This window comes from Jaculus jaculus, chromosome 17 (assembly GCF_020740685.1).
Source record: "Jaculus jaculus isolate mJacJac1 chromosome 17, mJacJac1.mat.Y.cur, whole genome shotgun sequence".
Lineage (NCBI taxonomy): Eukaryota > Metazoa > Chordata > Mammalia > Rodentia > Dipodidae > Jaculus > Jaculus jaculus.
In genome coordinates, this window is record NC_059118.1 from 22,001,807 (window position 1) to 22,023,238 (window position 21,432).

At 43.7% G+C, this 21,432-nt stretch overlaps 1 protein-coding gene across 4 annotated transcripts in view; it reads right to left on the reverse strand.

Moving 5' to 3' along the window:
• Window positions 1-3,839: 3,839 nt before the first annotated feature.
• The window catches only part of Cpne4 (copine 4), a 568,085-nt gene continuing 550,492 nt past the window's right edge, over window positions 3,840-21,432 (reverse strand). For all 4 annotated transcript variants that reach the window (XM_045137041.1, XM_004664327.3, XM_045137042.1 and 1 more), the window contains 2 exons: window positions 15,384-15,620; window positions 3,840-5,337 (listed from right to left, as the gene is read on the reverse strand). In XM_045137041.1, the coding sequence (XP_044992976.1) occupies window positions 5,203-5,337; window positions 15,384-15,620 (372 nt within the window). In that variant the 3' untranslated portion in view covers window positions 3,840-5,202. The remainder of the gene's footprint in view (window positions 5,338-15,383; window positions 15,621-21,432) is intronic.

Sequence of the window (21,432 nt, forward strand, 5' to 3'; positions counted from 1 at the left end):
TTTGAAAGCTGATGGCCACTTACTTGGTGTCCACTATGGTAATAGGAAGGTGGGACTGGTCAGTGGGTACTTTTAAATACTTGGCAGGCTCATAGGACCTTCTGATTGGTCCCCATGGTTTTTACCTTATTTGCATGCACCAATTAGGACCCACTTATGTCTATATCAATGCCTGTCCTCAGCTGCTCAGCTTGTAGATCCAGCAGACTCAAGGGAAAAGAATCCATAACAGATCAGACCTGCCCTGTTTGAAGGCTTAGCCCATTGGATTTGGCCCTAGAAGACTGCTTGATCTTGGACTGCTGGTTCTGAGACTTCTCGAGTTGCTTGAATTTTGGACATTATAGACTCAGGAACCCTGGGAAGCTCTCATGCTCTGTGCATTACACTTGTTCCTGACTTTACAATGCTGGAGGTGCCCTTAAGTCAAGACCTGTTTCTACTGGGCCCCTGTTCTTTCAATGCCTAGACTGTCTCTTTGTTTGGACAGAAGCCTATTGGGATCCACTGTTTCAATAGCCTGCCACTCTGACAGCCTCTGGCTCCTGCTTCTATGGGACTTGCTCTTGCTATGGTGGTGCCGGTTCCTGCTTCAATGTCTTGACTAGTCAGGGATTCACATCTGTCGCACTTTCATGTCCTCTTGGTCAGCAGCCTGCTGGCAACTCATGATGACTAGTCAGAACTGTGAGCATTTTTGTCTTCTTGGTCAGCAAGCCCACTCTCACCAGGAGTCCCTCCAGTTTTCCTTCAAGTTCTTACACACCCGTGTAAGAAAAATCCATGTTTGTTCACTGTTTAACATTTGAAATTCCATTCATCAGATGGAGCAACAAAGGTGAGTCAAGAATAGTTTCCCTCGGGCTGGAGGGATGGCTTGGTGGTTAAGGCATTTACCTGCAAAGCCAAAGGACCCAGGTTCAGTTCTCTGGGATCCACGTTAGCCACATGCACTAAGGGGTGCATGCAACTGGAGTTCATTTGCAGCGGCTAGAGGCCTTGGACCACCCATTCTCTCTTTCTCTGTCTCTCTCCCTCTTTCTCTGCCAAATAAATAAAATAAAATAAAATTTTAAAAAAGAATAGTTTACCTACCACACTCATTGGTTTGTGCAGTACTGGGGATAAAACTAGTGATTTGTGCATCCTAGGAAGCACTCTACCAACTGAGCTATATCCCCACCCCAACACTCCCCTTTTGAGCTAATTTGTCCAAAGCTATCTCCCCCCCCCACTCACTTCTTGCTCAGCCCTCCTTTGAATACATCTATCAGCATACCACATCTGTCAGCCAAGTGAACAGTTTTGTTGAGCTTTGGTGTTTCAGGACATCTTGTGCTAAGAACCACTTAGATATTGAGTGCAGAGAAAGTAATGCTGCCTCAGTGTTTCTGGAAATAGACTTCTTTGATAGTTTTCTTTCTTTGATGAAGGCTCTGTATTTTCACACTGTAAGTGTAAATGCTATTTTTTTTTTTTTTTTAATTTGCCTTAGAGCCACATTTTCTATTTTGGATAGTCAGAAAGTGTTCTTGCTAGCTGTCAGCTGACTTAAAGGAAAACTGGACATGGAACTTTGTTTGAACTTGAAATTATTTTCTGTGTTATTAGCTCACTTTTTATTATTTTATTTACATTTATTTATTTGAGAGCAAGAGTGAGAGCAAGAGCAAGAGAGAGAGAGAATGGGCACGTCAGGGCATCCAGCCACTGCAAATGAACTCCATACACATGTGCCCCCTTGTGTACCTGGCTTACATGGATCCTGGGGAATCAAACAGGGGTCCTTTGGCTTTGCAGGCAAGCACCTTAACTGCTAAGCCATCTCTCCAGCCCCTAGCTTATTTTTTTAAAGCAAATGCAAAGGCATGAAGCTGGCATTAAATCTGGCCAAACAAATTATTAAGGTGTATTTAGTTATTAAATGTTCCTTTCTTGCTGCAAAGTTGCTTCTGTCAGTACCAAGCTCATTTGAGGTCATGTGACTGGCTGTTTAGATTTATGTGACCTCTTCTGCCTCTATAAAACATGTGTGTATTTTACCTACACATCACACATTTTTGTATGTATATTCTTTTGTTTCTTTGGCTGCTAAAACTGGACACAAAAGAGGGAGCTGCCTTCAAGATGTAACATTTAAGAAGAGCGCTATGGAAACAAAGTTGGCTGTTGTATCTGAATTGGGACAATTTTCTTTGAAGAGAACATAAATTTGCTCAAAGGAGGTGGGCTCAGTTCCTCAAACTCCTCTGCACACTTGCTTCACTAGGCTGCCTTTGGCCAAACTGCCACCTTTACCAAGGTCTAAGGAGCTGCCTCTGTCCTACTTGATTTCAGTAGTAGAGACCCCTCTTGTTGTGCTTCCATTAAAAAATATAGCCTCCGCCAGGTGTGGTGGCACACACCTTTAATCCCAGCACTCAGGAGGCAGAGGGAGGAGGATCGCCATGAGTTCGAGGCCACCCTGAGACTACATAGTGAATTCCAAGTCAGCCTGAACTAGAGTGAGACCCTACCTTGAAAAACAAACAAACAAAAACTACATATATATATTGTTTTTATATATGGCCTCAAAAACCTATATTAAAAGGATGATGACAGGAACTTGTACTGGTCAACTTCCAACACTTCGGAAAAGATTAGGAAAGGGGCCTTTTAAACAAAAATGCAAACAAAAACAAAAGCAGGTTCTGGAGAGATCACTGAGTGTTTAAATATGTTTGCTTAAAAAGTCTGATGGAGCCAGGTGTGGTGGCTCACACCTTTAATCCCAGAACTTGGGAGGCAGAGATAGGATTGCCATGAGTTCCAGGCCACCCTGAGACTACATAGTAAATTCCAGGTCAGTTTGGGCTAAAGTGAAACTCTACCTTGAAAAACTAACTAACTAACAAATAAATAAAAAGCCTGATGGCCTGGGTTCGATTCCCTAGTACCCACTTAAAGCTAGATGCACAATATGGCACATGTATCCGGAGTTCATCTGCAGTGGCTGGAGGCCCTGGCACACCCATTCTCTCTCTTTTCCTCTCTATATGCCTCTCTCTGAAATCTTATATATATAAAAGTATATAATGTGTATATATATTATTATTATTTTTTTAAATCTTGATGGTCAACTTGATGGGATTTTGAATCACCATGAAAACCAACCTCTAGGCACTTCTGTGAGGGATTTTCTAGATTAGGTAAATAGGAATGGGAAGACCCACTGTTAACTGTGGATGGCACAAATCCTAGACTGAATAAAAAGGAGAGAGAGGGAGAGAGACAGAGAGAGAGAGAGAGGGAGAAGGAGAGGGAGAGGGAGAGGGAGAGAGAGAGAGAGAGAGAAGAGAGCAAGCTGAGAATCAACCTTCACCTCTCTTCTTCCTGAGTGCAGATGCTATGTGACCCGCTGCCTGTTGCTCCTGCTGCCTTCCATGCCACGAGCAACTGTGACTTCCATACATAATTGTTCCTCCCTTAAGTGGCTTTTGCCAGGCATTTTGCCACAGCAACGAGAAAAGTAACTCATACAATATGTTTCCATACGATTGTAGAAAGACAATTCCTAATACAAGGTTCTCTCACTTGCATGAAACACATCGGTCCAAGGGAATTGCTTTCAGAAGAGAAACAAGACCACAACACTTGGAAATTTTCTGTAAGTACCCAATTTATTCAGAAAACAATACAGAGCAAACATTTACGATGTTTTCAGTCATACTTTTTTTTTAAACCATCATTCCCAAAATGTTGTGCATTTGGTTGACATGTATTTGCAAGATTAAGATATATAATTATAAATCTGGAAGTCATACAAGGCATTGGTTTGCTTATTAATATTGTTCTCTCTAAAAAAACCAAACAGATTTTTTTTTTTTTTTTTGCCTTGTGATTTACTTCACTATCTTTGTGCTTTATGCTTATAAGACACTTGTCCATTTGTCTGGAAGATTACAAGTAAGAGTCATTATTTTGGTTCAAGTCTGATATATGTTCAAGCAAAACACCTCCACACTAGACAGTGATTCTAGGTATTTCTGCTTATAGAGTTCTCACGGAGGTGTGATAAAAGAGGCACTAAGAAGCCTCACACTAAGCTAAAAGATCACCTTAGTGGAACAGAAATCTGGGAAGCAACATTGCCTGGCTACTTTCCATGGGCATGATTCCATTCAGGTTCCAGTGGACACTTTCTTCCAGGTAATTATCGGAAATTGACATAGAAATGTAACCATTCATGCAGTGGGGTGCGTGCCTCTTTTAGGAGAATAGGAGCAGGCCTTGTTTAAGGAGGAGGTGTGACTACAAAGCAGTGAGACTGATGTGAGGTGGGCATATCTTCTGGAATCAGTCTCATAACTTCCTAGTCTCAACTCGGAGGCAGGCTGGACCTTCATGCTACTTGGAAGAGAAGCGATGTCATTCCCTAGCAAGTTGGGAACTGTTTCGCCTGGATTCTGTTTTGCAACCTGGCATAGTTGGAGGACTGCATTAGCATCACTTGAGACCTCATGAGAGATGCAGGATCATGGCTCCTGCATGGACTTGCCGCATTAAAATCTGAATTTTAACAAGACACTTGAGTAATTTGTGTGCATGGTAAATTAGTAGTAGGAGGTGCTGGGCTAAATGTCCCAGACCCTCTTCAAAAAAAAAGGACTACCTCTAGGTGGATAAATGTATTTAGTATAGAGACCATTCTCAGCATGGAGGAATTATCGATAACAACTGCAAAAACAGTATAAGGTTATTTTTTATTCATTATTTTAAACATGCAAAATACAGTCCATGCATCTGCCATCCTGAAAGGTCTTTCATCCTGTAGCAGATAAAACCAAATATGTTTTGGCTATCAACATTCAAGAAATGTTTCAAAATGCTTTACAGTGTAAAGATAATAAGAAATTTAGCAAAATTTCAACAAACCTGTATAAAAATGGATACATATACCATTTTATTTCAAGGCGACATGCTGTAAAGAGTAAGTTAATATTATTTGTATTTCTTTGTAAAAAGTCTTTAACAATACAAGGGCTTAACAGATCCAGGTCATGGGGCTACAACATGCAAAAAAACTTGTCAGGTAGGTAAAAATCACCAAAACGTGCTAGTTTTAAATGTGTATTAGCGTTATTATTTTTTTTATATAGAGGAGTAGAAGTAGTAAATATTAGCAGGGGTAGTATTTCAGAACTCTGTAAAAGTGTGTTGAGTTCATGGCGCTAGTGTCCTGGAAGACTCAAACACTTCCGACGAACACTTTGGTTTAATCCCTTTGCCGTTGTAATAGTCCACGACTTGATTTGGAACTTCAGCCAACACACTCTTTGCAAGGGCAGCTGGAGATGCCTGCAGGAAAGGAGAAAGGACCATGACTTTGGCTCTTGGCTAAAGAAATCTGATCTAGATTTGAAGTCAAAAATTTGAATACTGCTATGAGCAGCTAACCTCATTCATAAATTTATTTATGCATTCAATTTAATCTTTCTTAAAATTTTTTTTCCTTCTTGCTCCTCAGTGTAAAATGACCATATCTGAAGCTGGGTGAAAGCTGGAAGGGATATTGTTCTGTGAATTTTCATTTTACATTTCTCTGATTTGCATGCAACTATAGATATCTACTCATGTTCCAGTCACTATGTTAGAGGTTGTGGGTCTGTCACCAAAGTTGTAATCGCAAGGACAGCCTTACATGGCCAGGATTAAGTCTACTGTGGGATAGAACTTAGTCATTTAGGTAAGAGCTTGCTAGCCATGCAGACTGATAGATGTGTTCAAACCAATACCTTCCCACTAATAATATAGCTCCTGAGCTAGAATCTGCATTTTAACCCAGTGATCTGGCGATTCCTACTGGAGTTTGAGAAGTACTATTATAGAAAGTCTCAAAAAGCTATGTTAGAGGAAATGGTAGCAGGCTTCCAAGAGGAAAGCCTATTTAACTTGGGAATGTGTTAAAAATGCAGAGAAGGGTGTAGGGAGTGGCACTTGATCATTCTAGGGACAGTGAATCATCTGATAGGGATGAAGGAAGTGTGTGTGTGTGTGTGTGTGTGTGTGTGTGTGTGTGTGTGTTCACAAGGGACTCAGAGTTGGTGGTCATTCAATTGGAAAGTAAGCTTGAGGCAGGGTCTTTTATTTTTAAAAACTATTTATTTGGGCTGGAGGAATGGCTTAGTGGTTAAGGCATTTGCCTGCAAAGCCAAAAGGACCTAGGTTCGGTTCCCCAGGACCCATGTTAGCCAGATGCACAAGGGGGCGCACATGTCTGGAGTTTGTCTGCAGTGGCTGGAAGCCCTTGCATGCCCATTCTCTCTCTCTCTCTCTCTGTCAAATAAATAAATAAAAATAAAATATTTAAAAACTATTTATTTAAAAAATCTTTTTATTAAACTGGGCATGGTGGCACATGCCTTCAATTCCCGCACTTGGGAGGCAGAGGTAGGAGGATCACTATGAGTTCAAGGCCAGCCTGAGACTACATAGTGAATTCCAGGTCAGCCTGGACTAGAGTGAGACCTTACCTCAAAAAAAAAAAAAATCCTTTTATTTATTTATTTGTGAAGAGGGAAAAGGGAGGGATGGGGAGATGGAGATGGAGAGAGAGAGAGAGAGAGAGAGAGAGAGGAGAGGGAGAGAGAATGGGTACATCAGGTCCTCTTCCTGTTGCAAATGAACTCCAGACACATGCCACTTTGTGTGTTTGGATTTATGTGTATACTGGAGCATCAAACCTAGGCTGGCAGATGTTGTGAACATGTACCTTTAACTGCCAAGCCATCTCCCCAGTCCATCCAGAGGCCAAGGTTTTGAAGGACACTGTAATTAAGTTATCCCAATCCCGTCAGCATCATGGGTCAGCTCTCTGACTTGGGGTGGGGGACATAGGACCTTGCGATGGACAGTGATGATTCTTCCCCAGAGAACAGCTGAGGTTGAGCTTGTGTGGACTCTGGAGTCATGGAGAACTGGATTCCGCGGCCTGACAAGTATCTTTGGTGGTTGTAACCTCAGTGTTAGCTATTATTAAAGAGATTGGAGGCTTGGTGTGGGGGATGAGGGCTTGCTGGCCTAAGTGGCCGGGTGACTGTCCTTCCAGTTCTTTCTTTCTCATGTAGTTTGCCACAGAGCCATTCAACTTTCCTAAGCCCCAATGTACTGAGTGACAAAAACAAGAAGGAAAAAAAAATTCATTCTATCTAACAGACTGTCAAAAAACAGGAGACAGGGCTGGAGAGATGGCTTGGTGGGTGAGATGCTTGCCTACAAAGCCAAAGGATCTCGGTTTGATTCTCCAGGACTCACATAAGCCAGATGCACAAGGGGGCACACGCATCTGGAGTTGTTTTCAGTGGCTGGAGGCCCTGGTGCGCCCATTCTTTTCCTTTCTTTCTCTCTCTCTGCCTCTTTCTTTCTCTCTCAAATGAATAAATTATATATATATAATTTATCCACATACACCTGCACACATATAAACTCACACACACATGTCAAAAAAAGAACCACTTATTTAATCCACCATAAAATGGATGTACTATTTCTGATGGTCAAAATAGTTCTTAAAAGGGCTGTCAAAACCTTCTGCAAGGATCTTATATAGTCCAATATGGAATCACTAGCAGCACACAATTATTATTATTATTGAACTCCAATATATCCATACATATATACATGGGTAGATAGATAGATACGGGAGACATACATATTTAAAAACCTGGAAACACTGAAGAGCTTTTCAAAGTGCTCCCTCATATCACAACATGTGGGAAACCTGACCTCCAGGTTCCCTTTTGATTTATAAATGATTGCTTGGGGGCAAGGCCACAGTCCATGCGCACACTAAAGCAGACACACAATTCGTTCCCAGCTTTGCCACCTCTTGTATAAAGGTGAGAAGGTGAGACAGCCCGTGACCTGGGGTGGTGAGATGGCTTAGGGGTCAAGAGTGCTCCCTGCACAAACTCGAGGGCTTAAGGGAGCCTGAAACCACCTGCGTTCGCATCTTCAGAGCCGGTGCAAGCAGGTGGGCAGAGCCCCGAACACCTGTAACCCCATCCCTGCAAAGGGCAGCAGAGACCAGGGAATCGCCCAGGCTTGTGAAAAGCAACCTGAACCAGTATCAGTTAAGAGACTCCAGGTCCAACAACAATGGGAGGAAGAGGGATGGAGTTGGGTGCCCGACGCTTTGCTCAGGCCACCACAGGTGAGCATATAAGGGTGTCACAAGGGCACATACATGTGCATGCACCACACCTACCATAGTGCGCGCGCGCGCACACACACACACACACACACACACACACACACACGAGCAAAAGTTTAAAAGGCTGGGGAGATGGCTGAGTGGCTAAAGGTGATTGATTGCAAAACCGGCCTACCTGGGTTCTATTCCCCAGTACCACATGAAGCCAGATACCCAAAATGGTGCATGCATCTGGAGTTCATTTGCAATGGCAAGAAAGCCTGGTGTGCCCATATCCTGTCTGTCTGTCTGTCTCTCTCTCTCTTTCTCTCTCACACTTACACAATAAATAAAGAAAGCCAAAAAAGCTCAAAACTTGAATTTCCAACCTTCTTTGCATCTAGGGCTGCCCACTTACCTTTAGAAATGTAATGGAAATGGAAATTTCCTGGAGGATGTTTTTTGGAAACTTTTTCTTTCTCGGTGAAGGGGACAGACATTGCTGGCTTTGTTTCCCTTGCAACCCTTGCTTTCTTTTTTCAAATTAGAATGTGATTTCTGGAGTTATAGCAGCCACTTTATGATTATGACAGGCCATCAAAGGGGATCATAAAGTGCTAACCCTCACATTACTGAAGCATTCAGAAACAGAATTATCAGTGGCCAAACAGACCTTAAATCTAGCTCCATAAAATGGTGGCTTAGCAGCTTTGGCATTATAGATATTTTGGACTGAAAAGTTCCTTCTGTGAAGAACTACCTGGTGTATTGTAGGCTTTTAAAAAAAAGTTTATTATTTTGTTTTATTTGAGAGAGAAAGAAAGAAAGGGAGAGAGAGCGAGTGAGAGCATGTCAGGGTCTCCAGCCTCTGCAAATGAACTCCAGACACATGCGTCACCTTGTGCATCTGATTTATGTGGGTACTGGGGAATCGAACCTGAGTCCTTTGTCTTTGCAGGCAAGCACCTTAACTGCTAAGCCATCTCTCCAGCCCTACTGTAGGCCTTTTATCAGCAGCCAAGGCTTCCATATGCAAGTAGCACCTCATATTTGTCACCATCTAAAATTCCAAAATGAGCCGGGTGTGGTGGCGCACGTCTTTAATCCCAGCACTCAGGAGGCAGAGGCAGGAGGATTGCCATGAGTTTGAGGCCACTCTGAGACTACACAGTGTATTCGAGGTCAGTCTGGGCTAGAGCGAGAGCCTGCCTTGAAACCCCTGCCCCGCCCCCCCCCCCAAATTCCAACCTGCCTCCTGATTTTGCCAATGTCTCCTGGGTAGTAATGTCACTCCATTCATTTAAGGGCTAGAGAAAAGATTCAGTTGGTAAAGTGCTTACCCACAAGCATGGGGACCTGAACTCAGATGCCAGTACTCAAATAAAACCCAGGTGTGGTGATGTGCACCTGTAATTTCAGTACTAGGGAGGCAGGGAAAGGAGAATTCTTGGAACTTGATGGCTAGCTAGTCTAGCCAAATTGGTGAGCTCTGGGTTCAGAGAGAGACTCTATCTCAAAAACTAAATGGAGAGTGATTGCAGAAGATACCTAAAGCCTACCTCTGGCCTCGACGTAAATATATGCATGACTGCACACACCCAGACACACATACACCTGCACACATATAAACTCACACACACATGTCAAAAAAAAAGAACCGCTTATTTAATCCACCATAAAATGGATGTGCTATTTCTGATGGTCAAAATAGTTCTTAAAAGGGCTGTCAAAACCTTCTGCAAGGGTCTTGTATAGTCCAATATGGAATCACTAGCAGCATGCAATTATTGAACTCCAAAAAATGTAGATAGAATCACCGAGTAAATGCATTTTAATTTTTCTTAATTTTAATGAATTCAAATGTAAATATCCACTTATGATTGGTGGCTATTCTGCTGGATAGAGATTCTATGTGAGTCATTTCCTCCACTGTATGTCTGTGCTGGTGGCAAGCACATAGACTGTGGGGCCATGAGTTGGGTGGGGACCAAAAATATGAAATAAGTTGGTAAAAATAGTAATAAAAGCTGTATATATTAACCACCTCCATGAATCAGGCACTGGGCATAGATGCCACCTTTAACCTTCCAATGCACATGGTATTTACCTTGTTTTACAGATGAAAGACTGTGGCGCAGAGAGGTTAAACAATTTACCGAGAGTCACATAGCTTGGAGCCCATGCACTGAGCACGTTAAAGCTCCAAGTTACCATGTGGGGAGAAAATAGAGAGGCACCTCATGGGTTGCTGCTTTCTATGAAATGATATCATCTCCTCAGCTTCCTGTTTATTTATGGTTTATTGAATTCTGAATAGATTAGTTTGGATAATAAAACGGTGTTCAAAATCTAATTTGGAATCCATAAAGATAAGGCCGGTGATATGCCACTGGTGTTCTGAGTAAGTCACTGAAGATGCCCATGGTATAGGACTGTCAAGAGCACCCTGATTCCTTGTCCAGTGTGGGGCACTTCCCTTGCTGCTGATGCCCCATCAAACCCCTGTTTCACTGAGTCTTCATTCTTCCTCACATACCAAGCTTAAGGCATGTGTTCTAAAGCCCTCCAGGTTAGTGTGTAGGTTTTCTGTTGATATCTGTTATTTATTTATTTATTTATTGTGTGTGTGTGTGTGTGTGTGTGTGTGTGTGTGTGTGTGTGTGTGTGTGTATGTATGTATAGGCACATATTTGCCACAGCGCTTGTGTGGAGGTCAGAGGACAACATTGGGTGTTTCTCCTCTCCCTCTCTCCTTTAAAAAATTATTTGTTAGAGAGAGAGAGGGAAAATGGGTGCACCAAGGCCTCCTGCTACTGCAAATGAACTCCAGATGCACACTCTACTTTGTGCATCTGGTGTGTACTGGGGAATCGAACCCAGGACATCAGGCTTTATAAGCAAGTACCTTTAACCATTGAGCAATCTTTCCAGCTTCAGTCCTCTTGAGACGGGGTCTCCCTTACTGTTAATGCTGCTGGCAAGCTTCTAGATTCTCCTAGCCTTGCCTCCCATTGCCATAGGCACATTTGGATTACAGATGTGTGTACCAATTTGTGTCCAGCTTTACATGGGTACTAATGGCAAGCATACATCTTTAACGACTGAGCCATTTCCCCAGTCCCTCTGTTGCTAACTCTGGCTCAATCTTGCAGGACTTCAGTAAATTCTTTCAGGTGGAGGTGGATACATCTGTCGCCTGGACTCAGGGGTATGCCTATCATTGGTGGTCCCAATGTCTAATGAATGTTTGGGGACTAGAAGGAAGCTTAAGGAAGGAAGTTAGAACCTTTTCTGGTTAAGTGGAATTTTCCTTGTATTATGTGTGTGTGTGTGTGTGTGTGTGTGTTTGTGCAAGAGAGGGTGGTTAAGGGAAAACCATACATCTAGGGAATGAGTTCTTTGATTCTCTTTATTCAGGCGAAGTCATAGATTGTGGTCAATAGTGCAGCTACTTTTTTTTTTTTTCGAGGTAGGGTCTCACTCTCGCCCAGGCTGACCTGGAATTCACTATGCATTCTCAGGGTGGCCTTGAACTCACAGTGATCCTCCTACCTCTGCCTCCTGGGAGCTGGGATTAAAAGTGTGTGCTACAACACCTGGCGTGCAGCTACATTTTGTTGGGCTGTAAGATGGAGCAGGCTGTCAGAACAGTGGAGGAACTTGTTGGATGGAGGGAGGGGTCAGAGAAAGGAGTATGGGGGTGGGGAAAAGACATAGAAGGGTGAGATGACTAGGTTTCTACGTACATTTTGTGCATATATGAAAATTGTCGGGCTGGAGAGATGGCTTAGCAGTTAAGGTGCCTGCCTGTGAAGCATAAGGACCCATGTTTGACTCTCCAGATCCCATGTTAGCCAGACACACAAAGGTGAGGCTAGATCAAGTTCGCACATGCCCACTAGGTGGTGCAAATATCTGGAGTTCGATTGCAGTGGCTAGAGGCCCTGGCGCACCAATTCTTCATCCATCTCTCTCTCACTTGCTCTCTCTTAAAAAAAAAAAAAATTGCCAAAAAGTGGAAGAGGGACTAGCTGGGAATAGAGGACTCAGTGGAGAGGGCATACAAGAGAGGCTAAGGGGAGGGTTGTGGGAGGGAACTATGACCATGGCATATTGAATATGTATGGATGTTGTCAATAAAAAGTTTTAAGAGATCTTGGGCTGGAGAGATGGCTTAGTGGTTAAGCACTTGCCTGTGAAGCCCAAGGACCCCGGTTCGAGGCTCGGTTCCCCAGGTCCCACGTTAGCCAGATGCACAAGGGGGCGCACACGTCTGGAGTTCGTTTGCAGAGGCTGGAAGCCCTGGCGCGCTCATTCTCTCTCTCTCCCTCTATCTGTCTTTCTGTGTCTGTTGCTCTCGAATAAATAAATAAATAAAAATTAAAAAAAAAAAGTTTTAAGAGATCTTAACATATTTCCCTCTACCTTAGACACCTAGGGAAATGGCAAGCTTTATAGAACATAGCTGCTGGTGTAAATTTGGTCTAACCAGTCTATGCCTCCATGCTATTTCCATCTACCTCCACCCCTTGCTGTCCATACACCGACAATTTGAGGGCTGGTGGCTTGAATGCAGCATCCCCCATGAACACATGTGTTCATGTTAAATGCTTGGTTTCCAGCTGATGGCAATTTGGGAATTGGAGCCTTGCTGGAGGAGGTGTGTTGTTGGAGGGAGGGACTTACAGGTGTTACAGCCAGCTTCCCCTTGCCAGTGTTTGGCACACTCTCCTGCAGCTGTTGTCCACCTGATATTGGCCAGGAGGTGATGTGCAGCCTCTGCTCACACCACATTTTCCCCTGCCACCGTGAAGTTTCCCCTCAAGGCTGTAGCCAAAGAGAAAAACATTTTCCTTTCACAGGCTGCTTTTTGTCGGGTGCTTTGTGCCAGCCCCGAGAAGGTAACTGCAACAGAAGCCTCTCTCAGTGAGTGCTTTCCTGTGGAAAGCTGCTCCATGGGAAAGTGGAAGGGAGAATGTGGTGGTTAATCCCCCCTCCCCATCATGCATCAACCTGGGAACTTGTGAAGAGGTTTGTTTATGTTGCTATTTGGAAACTCCCTCTGTGCTCAATTCTGCAGCAGGGCATTGATTTTTCTTTGGTCCATTTAATGATTTTTATTAAGCCACAGCACCCCCCTCTTTAAAGGAGAATAGTGATTGTATGGCAACATAGTTATGAACAAATCCCATTGTCTGGGGTGTCCTGGAGTGTGTAGCCACTTCCCTATGGGGTGGAATCTAGACTGTAGCTGAGGCTGCAGGGCGGGCAATGTATCGCAATGCTCTCTAGGAAGCTCCTCCCTGGGAGACATTAGTAGAATGGGCAGCTATGTTTAAAGTGTTACACGAGAAGAGCTCTGATGCTAGGATGGCCAGAACCAGTGTGGCTGGGGTCCCAGTGTGAGCCCAGATTGGATTGGTCATGCCTACACAGAGCTGATAAAACGGCCGTGAAGAATGTCAGGGAATCATGTGAGTGAGAGATTTGGATTAGAGGAAGATGATTTTCTCAAACATCAGGTGGCAGAGCTTGGGTGTGACAGCATCTCCCTGGCCTCAGAACTGATGGAGCCCCATGTAGATAGGGGCCACTGCAGAAGCTAAGAGAGGCGTTTCCGGTGGGGACACAGACTCCCTTGCATTGATGGTCCTGGCACAGAGGGGGACACTGTGTGTTAGAGAAAGATGGGGCTCTGTTCTTTCCTGAGGAGACTGTGGAGCAACTTCAGGATGCTGAAAACTTCGGGAACCCCCTCGTGCTGGGAGAGGCCAGGTATAGCCCCTCTCATCTGGACAGGTGACTGATATACTCACTACTGGCTGCAGTGTAGAAGGCAGGGCCCGAGCGGACAGCAGGGGCCAGGGGCATGCTTTGCTCTTGGGCAGTTTTCATACAGGTCACAAACAAACCAACACAGGGGACTGACTGTCCGTGGTCACTCACAGCACCATCGTGGGTTCCCAGGCACAGCTCTGAAGGAGACTTTAAAGAGTCAAAGGCATCAATCTGGATGATCAGAGCTTTACGGGATTAAGAGTTTGTGGAGCTTCTACACGAACTTAATGAGTATCCAAATATTAGAAGCATGGCAAGGGTGTTACTGAAAACCTTCCCATTATCACATCCGGGCATTGTCTAGTGGGAAAACTTCAATGATGTTGGGAAAATAACTGCTTTTCTTTCTACTTATCATTGATAAGGCTCCATAACTGCAGAAACCGAGAGGATGCAAGCGATTTCTGTCCACCAGACAAGGTAATTTAAAGATATATTTATGCTGTTGGTTATTAGCCAGTCTGGTTTTGGCAAACTTATCCAAGAATCTCCCCCTCCCCCCACTGACCACACTAAACTGCTTTATGTGTTCCTTGGAACCAGGTCGATCATCTTGTTCATGAATGAGTGAAATGAATCGTCAATGCTGATTACTATATCGAGAGGGTTTCAGCCTTCTGTCATTTTGGAAATATTCTTTGCCAAGGCAGAGGCAGCTTTTGACTAGGGCACATGACTTGAGAAGCCAGACTACAGGCTGAGTTTCAGCTTACTTCTGCTCCTTTACTGGGTGCCCTTGGGCAAGGCAATGAACTGCCCAAATGATGTTGGCAGCCCCAGGGGAGCACCTGAGATCCTAAGCAATCTGCATAAGGACAAGAATTTATAAAATTTTGGCTACTCTAGTTAGTATCACTTCTTATAATCCAGTTTACACTCCTTTTCCTGCACTGTCCTGTTCTGTGTATCTTTGTTGTGGGATTTGGCCAGCTTAGATATGGACAACTGACGTTGCTTCAAGAATGGCAGGTGGGGGCTGTGGAGATGGCTCAGTGGGTTAGAGCATCTGTGGTGCAAGCATGAAGAAGCGAGTCTGGCCCCTAGCACCTACAACGAAAACTGGGCCTGGCACAGCAGTGCTGAGGAGAGCGGGGACAGAAGAACTGAGGGGACTTGCTGGCTCAGTGAGAGTCTGCCTCAGGAAACTAAGGAGGAAGAAAGGTAGATGAGGGCACCGACATCTTTCTCTGGCCTCCACAGGCATGTCTACAGGACATAATGCATAATACACACATGTGTGTATACAACACACACACACACACACACACACACACACACACACACACACACACCAAGAATGGCTGGTCATGACGACAGTAGTTAGTGGACATGTGTGGGAGATGCCCACAGCCTCCCCCACCAAGTAGATGCATACATGTTTGAAATTCCTGAAGGGTACAAACTGGACAATGTCTCGAAGGACGGGCTCCCCCTTGGGTGACCGTAGAATCCCATCGTCGCCGTCTAGCATCTGCATGTCGCTGAAGTCGGCATTCCCCACTCCCACGATGATGACTGACATGGGCAGGTGGGAGGCGTGGACGATGGCCTCCCGGGTGTCGGCCATGTCTGTGATGACGCCATCTGTCAGGATGAGCAGGATGAAGTATTGCTGTAGACAGGTGACAGTGGGGAAGAAAAGGACAATGTAATACCATTTAGACATCTGGGTGACTTCCTTGCATAGTGACTGCAGCAGGGGGATGACAGACATTTATTTGGATGCCATGTTGGGCAACCTTAGGGGCTTAATTAAGATAATGATGAATGGAAGTTAATGGTGGGCACAGTAACTATGGCTAAATTATAATAATCATCCTACCGAAAGTTATGAGGTTTAGTGTTACCATAAAGAGAATTAGTAAACATACTACACAGAGCTCAGCAATGCTCTACAGAAAGTCAGGTGAATCAGTCTCATTCTGTGGGACCTGGGAAGATCCTTTCATACTCTGGCTCTTGGTTTCTTCTCTGTCAAATGAGGAGTGGGACAAGATCTTTACAATGGTCCCCTTCAGCTTGAAGACTTATGAATACCAAGTTGCATTATCCAATATATAATATCCACTAGCCTCGGGAAAATACTGAGTCCTTGAAAAGTGACCAGAGTAAGGAACTGAATTTTTAATTTTAACAAATTGAAATTACATTTAACAAAATGTAAACCCAGTTTTCAGTTATTCTACATCTTTTAAGTATGCTAAGAACAAATCAAGTACATGGGTTTACACTCTCAATTATCAACTCGTAACTTTTTTTTTTTTCGAGGTAGGGTTTCACTCTAGTCCAGGCTGACCTGGAAGTCAGTATGTAGTCTCAGGGTGACCTCGAACTCATGGTGATCCTCCTACCTCTGCCTCCCAAATGCTGATATTAAAGGCGTGTGCCACCATGCCCAGCTATCAATTCATAACATTTAAATAAAGATCAAGTATCTGTCATGAGTCAGCACCCAAGTGGAGATGCCATAAGTGTAAATTACACCAAGATTTTAAAGACTTAGTATAATACAAGGACATGAAATATTTCATGAGTCATTTTTATATGGAGCAGATACTAAAATGATAAGGGGATTTTCAGTAAAGCATGTTATCGAAATGGATGTCCCTGTTTCTTTCCTACGTTTTTGTTTTGTTTTGAGGTAGGGTCTCGCTCTGGCCCAGGCTGACCTGGAATGCACTATGTATTCTCAGGGTGGCCTCGAACTCACAGTGATCCTCCTACTTCTGCCTCCCGACTGCTGGGATTAAAGGCGTGCGCCACTTCCCCCAACTCGTTCCTACTTTTTAAATGTGGCTTCTGCAGAATTTAAAATTGTATCTAGGAGCTGCATGATATTTCTACTGGACTGCTTGGGTTGAAAGCCCTGCTAGGAGGGGGGCGGGGCTGGTCATACGCTGAATGGTGGCCTTTCTCTGGGTTGTTAAGTTCCTGTGGCTTCACTGTGCCAGCTTGTGCTCCAAGCTCTGGCTCCTGGTCTAAATGCTTCCTGAGTTCTTGCCACCCGATGAGGCTTCCAGGCAGCTCAGCTGAGGTGGGGATGGAAGGAAAGACTGCACACATGAGTACGGGAAGACTCACTGCAGGTGAGGTACCACGCTACCTTTACTGGGTGAGGAGAGGGAAGAGGGTCAGGGAGATGGAGCTCAGGCCAAGTTTGAAAGAACTTCCCATGTAATCCCTACTTCTAATATTTTTCTCAGAAAATATGGGGAGATTAAGACATTCCAGGTTAGGAATATAGCTCAGTGTAAGAGTGAATGCCTAGCATATGAGACACTGGGTTTGATACCCAGAATCACATAGATAAATAGATAAATAAAAATAAACTTAAAAAAAATCAAACTTCAAAGGAGAAAGGCTTCATAGCAGGGCCTCACTTTGAAGACCTCTCATTTGAGAATGATACACGTTAAAAAGGTTGCAAGTACACTGGTGGTGCTAAAAGTTCCCTCTTTTCTCTTCAAGCCTGAAAAGAGTGATTTTAGACAAAAAGTTACAAACTAGGGGTCACTGAAACTCACACTGTGATGAAGACAGCCACACGTTCTGAATTCTTTTCATGCACTTTCATACGGAAGCCCTTTCTGTTCCAAACCTGGCAGCAAATCCATCCTCTATCTACACCCAGCTGACTAGCTCACAAGGCCATGCGAGTTCCACCTTTCCCCCCATGTCTATGCTAAGTCTAAAGTCTGCCAAAGGAAGCCAGCCTGGGAGTTTAGAGGAGACAATTTTGGTGAGTTGGAGATGAGAGAAGGGGTTACAGAACACACCAGGGTTGCCATTCAGCCTTCCGGGGTGCACCTGGAAGGCAGGTACCACACCCGAAGGGAGGGACCAGGCAGGCTCTTGCGTGGCACCGCCGTGTCCCTGTCCCTGCAAGCTGACTCTTGTCTCATCTGATCTCGACAGTTCTGGAGACAAATCTCCCCTCCCTGACCAATGCTTTGAGGAAAATAAAAAAGTTAAGAAATAAAAACAAAAGAAAACAACCAACCAACTGGCCAAATTAAGCTAACAAAACAAACAGGGCTGGAGAGATGGCTTAGCGGTTAAGCGCTTGCCTGTGAAGCCTAAGGACCCCGGTTCGAGGCTCGGTTCCCCAGGACCCACGTTAGCCAGATGCACAAGGGGGCGCACGCGTCTGGAGTTCGTTTGCAGAGGATGGAAGCCCTGGCGCACCCATTCTCTCTCTCTCCCTCTATCTGTCCTTCTCTCTGTGTCTGTCGCTCTCCAGTAAAAAAAAATATAAAAAAAAAATTAAAAAAAAAACAAAAAAAACCAAAAATGCCTTACAGTCATACCACCACATGGAGAAACTTTCAACTGGTAATAAGCCTAGAGTGGGCTTTGGGAGATAGTTTTCTGTGAAAGCATGTTAATAAAATTTTAGGCTTTTTAGACAGCAAGGGTGTTGGATGCAACTTAGTTAGCATTGCCATTGTCGTGTGAGGACAGCCATGGACAGCATTTAAGATGGATGAGGGCAGCTGTACTCCAGTAAACTATATCTCTGGACACTAAAATGTGAATGGCATATGTTACAACATATTATTGTCCTGGGAATTTTTTTTTCCTCAACCATTGAATAAAACCCAGTTTCAACTTGCAAACCATTGAAAAACAGTCCCTGGTTTATAGTTTCATGGCCTTGTATTTAGAGCAAGGTTTCTTAACCTGGATGTATGAACTGTTGAAAGATTTCAGGTAGTCTGTGAACTTGGGTGTAAAATTCTTTTTTTAAAAAAAAATTTTCTGGTTTTTCAAGGGAGGGTGTCACTGGAGCCCAGGCTGACCTGGAATTCACTATGCAGTCTCAGGGTGGCCTCAAACGCACAGAGATCCTCCTACCTCTGCCTCCCAAGTGCCGGGATTAAAGGTGTGTGCCACCACGCTCATCTCTTTTTTTAAATTTAATTTTTATTAGAGAGAGAGAGAGAGAGAGAGAGAGAGAGAGACAGAGACAGAGAGACAGAGAGACAGAATGAGCATGCCAGGGTCTCTAGCTACTGCAGATGAACTCCAGCACCTTATGCATCTGGTGGGTAATGGGAGAATTGAACCTGGGTCTTTAGGCTTTATAGGCAAGTGCCTTAAGTGATAAGCTATCTTTCCAGCCCTCCTTTTTTTTTTTTAAAGAAAAAATTATTAGTTATTGACATACATGTAAATAGCACATGTTGGTACCATCCTTTGAAGCAAGGTTTTATTGTAGCCCAGACTGACCTGGAATTGACTATTTAGCCCAGGCTGACCTCAAACTCATGGACACCCTCCCACCTCAGTCTCCCTAGTGCTGGGATTACAGGCATGAGCCATAATGCCTGGCTAAAGCATATTTTTATTTTCACTGATCTGTGACTGAAATTTATCACTTTTTCAATTATAAATGTAGCCATATATTTATATTAGTTGGTGCCTAAAGAAATCTGGGACATTTTCCTGCAATAGTATCAGGGACACAGATATTTCAATGTACCATTCACCCTGAGTACTATTTTAAAATTACAGAATTATTAGACTAGCTAATGGTTCTTATAATTGTACAAGTAAACAAAACAGCATTTTATTATTGTATTTACAATGCTCACATGTCACATTTAAAAATATTTTGCTAACTGCACTGCAATATAATTATTTTAGTTAATAGTTTATTGTAGCATTTCAGAAGCACTTCTGAGAAGGGCTGTATGGACTCTCCCAGTTACTGATGGAATATGCAGGTTAAGAACCCCTCATCTCAAAGATTGTCAGGAATCTGGAATCTGATCTTTACGGGTTTAATGCAGCTGAGGGCAATAAGCTACAGACTGCTGGATGGAAATCCTGATGGAAATTTCCAGCAAAGCTAGCGGTAACAGCTCTTCTCACACAGAGGCTGGAGAGTGTTCATGGATGCCATGTCATAGTTTCTGAATCTCCCTGTGGTCTTATTTAGATCAGAAGGGGTTTTATTTGTCTTTAAACTAGTTCTACAAAGTCTGGGAGAAAATCTTACAGCATCTGATCCCTTGGTACAGTTTGCCCAATGGTTTCAAGCTCATGACCCTTAGCAATCCATGATAATATGGGACCCTGGACCACATACTTCAAAAAACAAGAGACACCTGTAGAGAAGAGATGAATCGCCCATCTGGCCAAAAGGGCTAATTTACCTGGCAATCTATGGATAGACTGGATGCTTCTCAAGATGGTCCTGGCTCTTGACCTGTCCTTCAAGAACAGACCCGCCTGACTCCCATCTCAGCACCAGCATGCTGAGATCAGAGACGTGTGCTGGAGCTTCTGGCTTTTAGCATATGGTCTAGGGATCAAATTGGGTACTCAGGGTTGAATAGCAAGCACTTTATCCAATGACCTGTTTCCCCAAGTAGGAACATCCACGTTTTAAATTAAGCTCTGGGGAATTCTAAGGGCGTCTTGGACACTTTTGTGAATAAAAGTAGTAAAGAAAACAAGTTTTTAGTAGTGTTTTTAAAAATTTATTTTGGAGCTGGAAGGATGGCTTAGCAGTTAAGGCATTTGCCTGCAAAGCCAAAGGGCCCAGGTTTGATCCCCCAGGACCCATGTAAACCAGATGCACAAGGGGGTGCATGCATCTGGAGTTTGTTTGCAGTGGCTGGAGCCCTAGTATGCCCATTTTTCTCTCTCTCCCTCTCTTTGTCTCTGTCAAGTAAATAAATAAAAATAAAATATAAAATTTATTTTGTATGTTGGATTTCTGAACAATCATTTTTCAATTAAAAAAAATGAAAAAAAGGTGGAAGAAAATCTGATACTATATATCACTTGTTCCTACCTCTTGCATCCACAAGGATTCACTTTTCACAAAGGCTTCTGTGATTAGACAGAGGAGCATTAGGGGCAGCCTTGTAAGGCTCATTGCACTGGTGAGGTTGGTCTGTGATGTGGAGCAGTATTGACTGTTCCTCAAAAAAAAGACAAAAAAAAAAAAAAGAGGAAAAAGGGCTGGAGAGATTGCTTAGTGGTGAAGTCAAGTCACTTTCCTGCAAAGCCAAAGGACCCAGGTTCAATTCCCCAGGACCTACATAAGCCAGATGTGCATGGTGGAACATGCATCTGGAGTTTGTGCACCCATTCTTTCTCTCACTCCCTCTCTATCTGCCTTTTCCTCTCTCTCTCCCTCTCTCAAATAGATAAATAAAAATAAGTTGTGTTTTTTTTTTAAGAGGAAAGAACAGTAGAGAGGACATTGAGTTTCTTAGCTCCATAGCTGGGATAAATTTGGCTGGTAGCAAGCTCTCAGCATCTCTGCTGGATGATATCACAGCTTACAGAATGACTCTGCCCATCTTAAAAATCCAATATGTCCATGGTCGTCCTTCTGAACATGTCACCCATGGAAACACACCATCAAGTTCATAGAGTCAGCAGTCCACTATGCAGAACTCCAGGCCCTT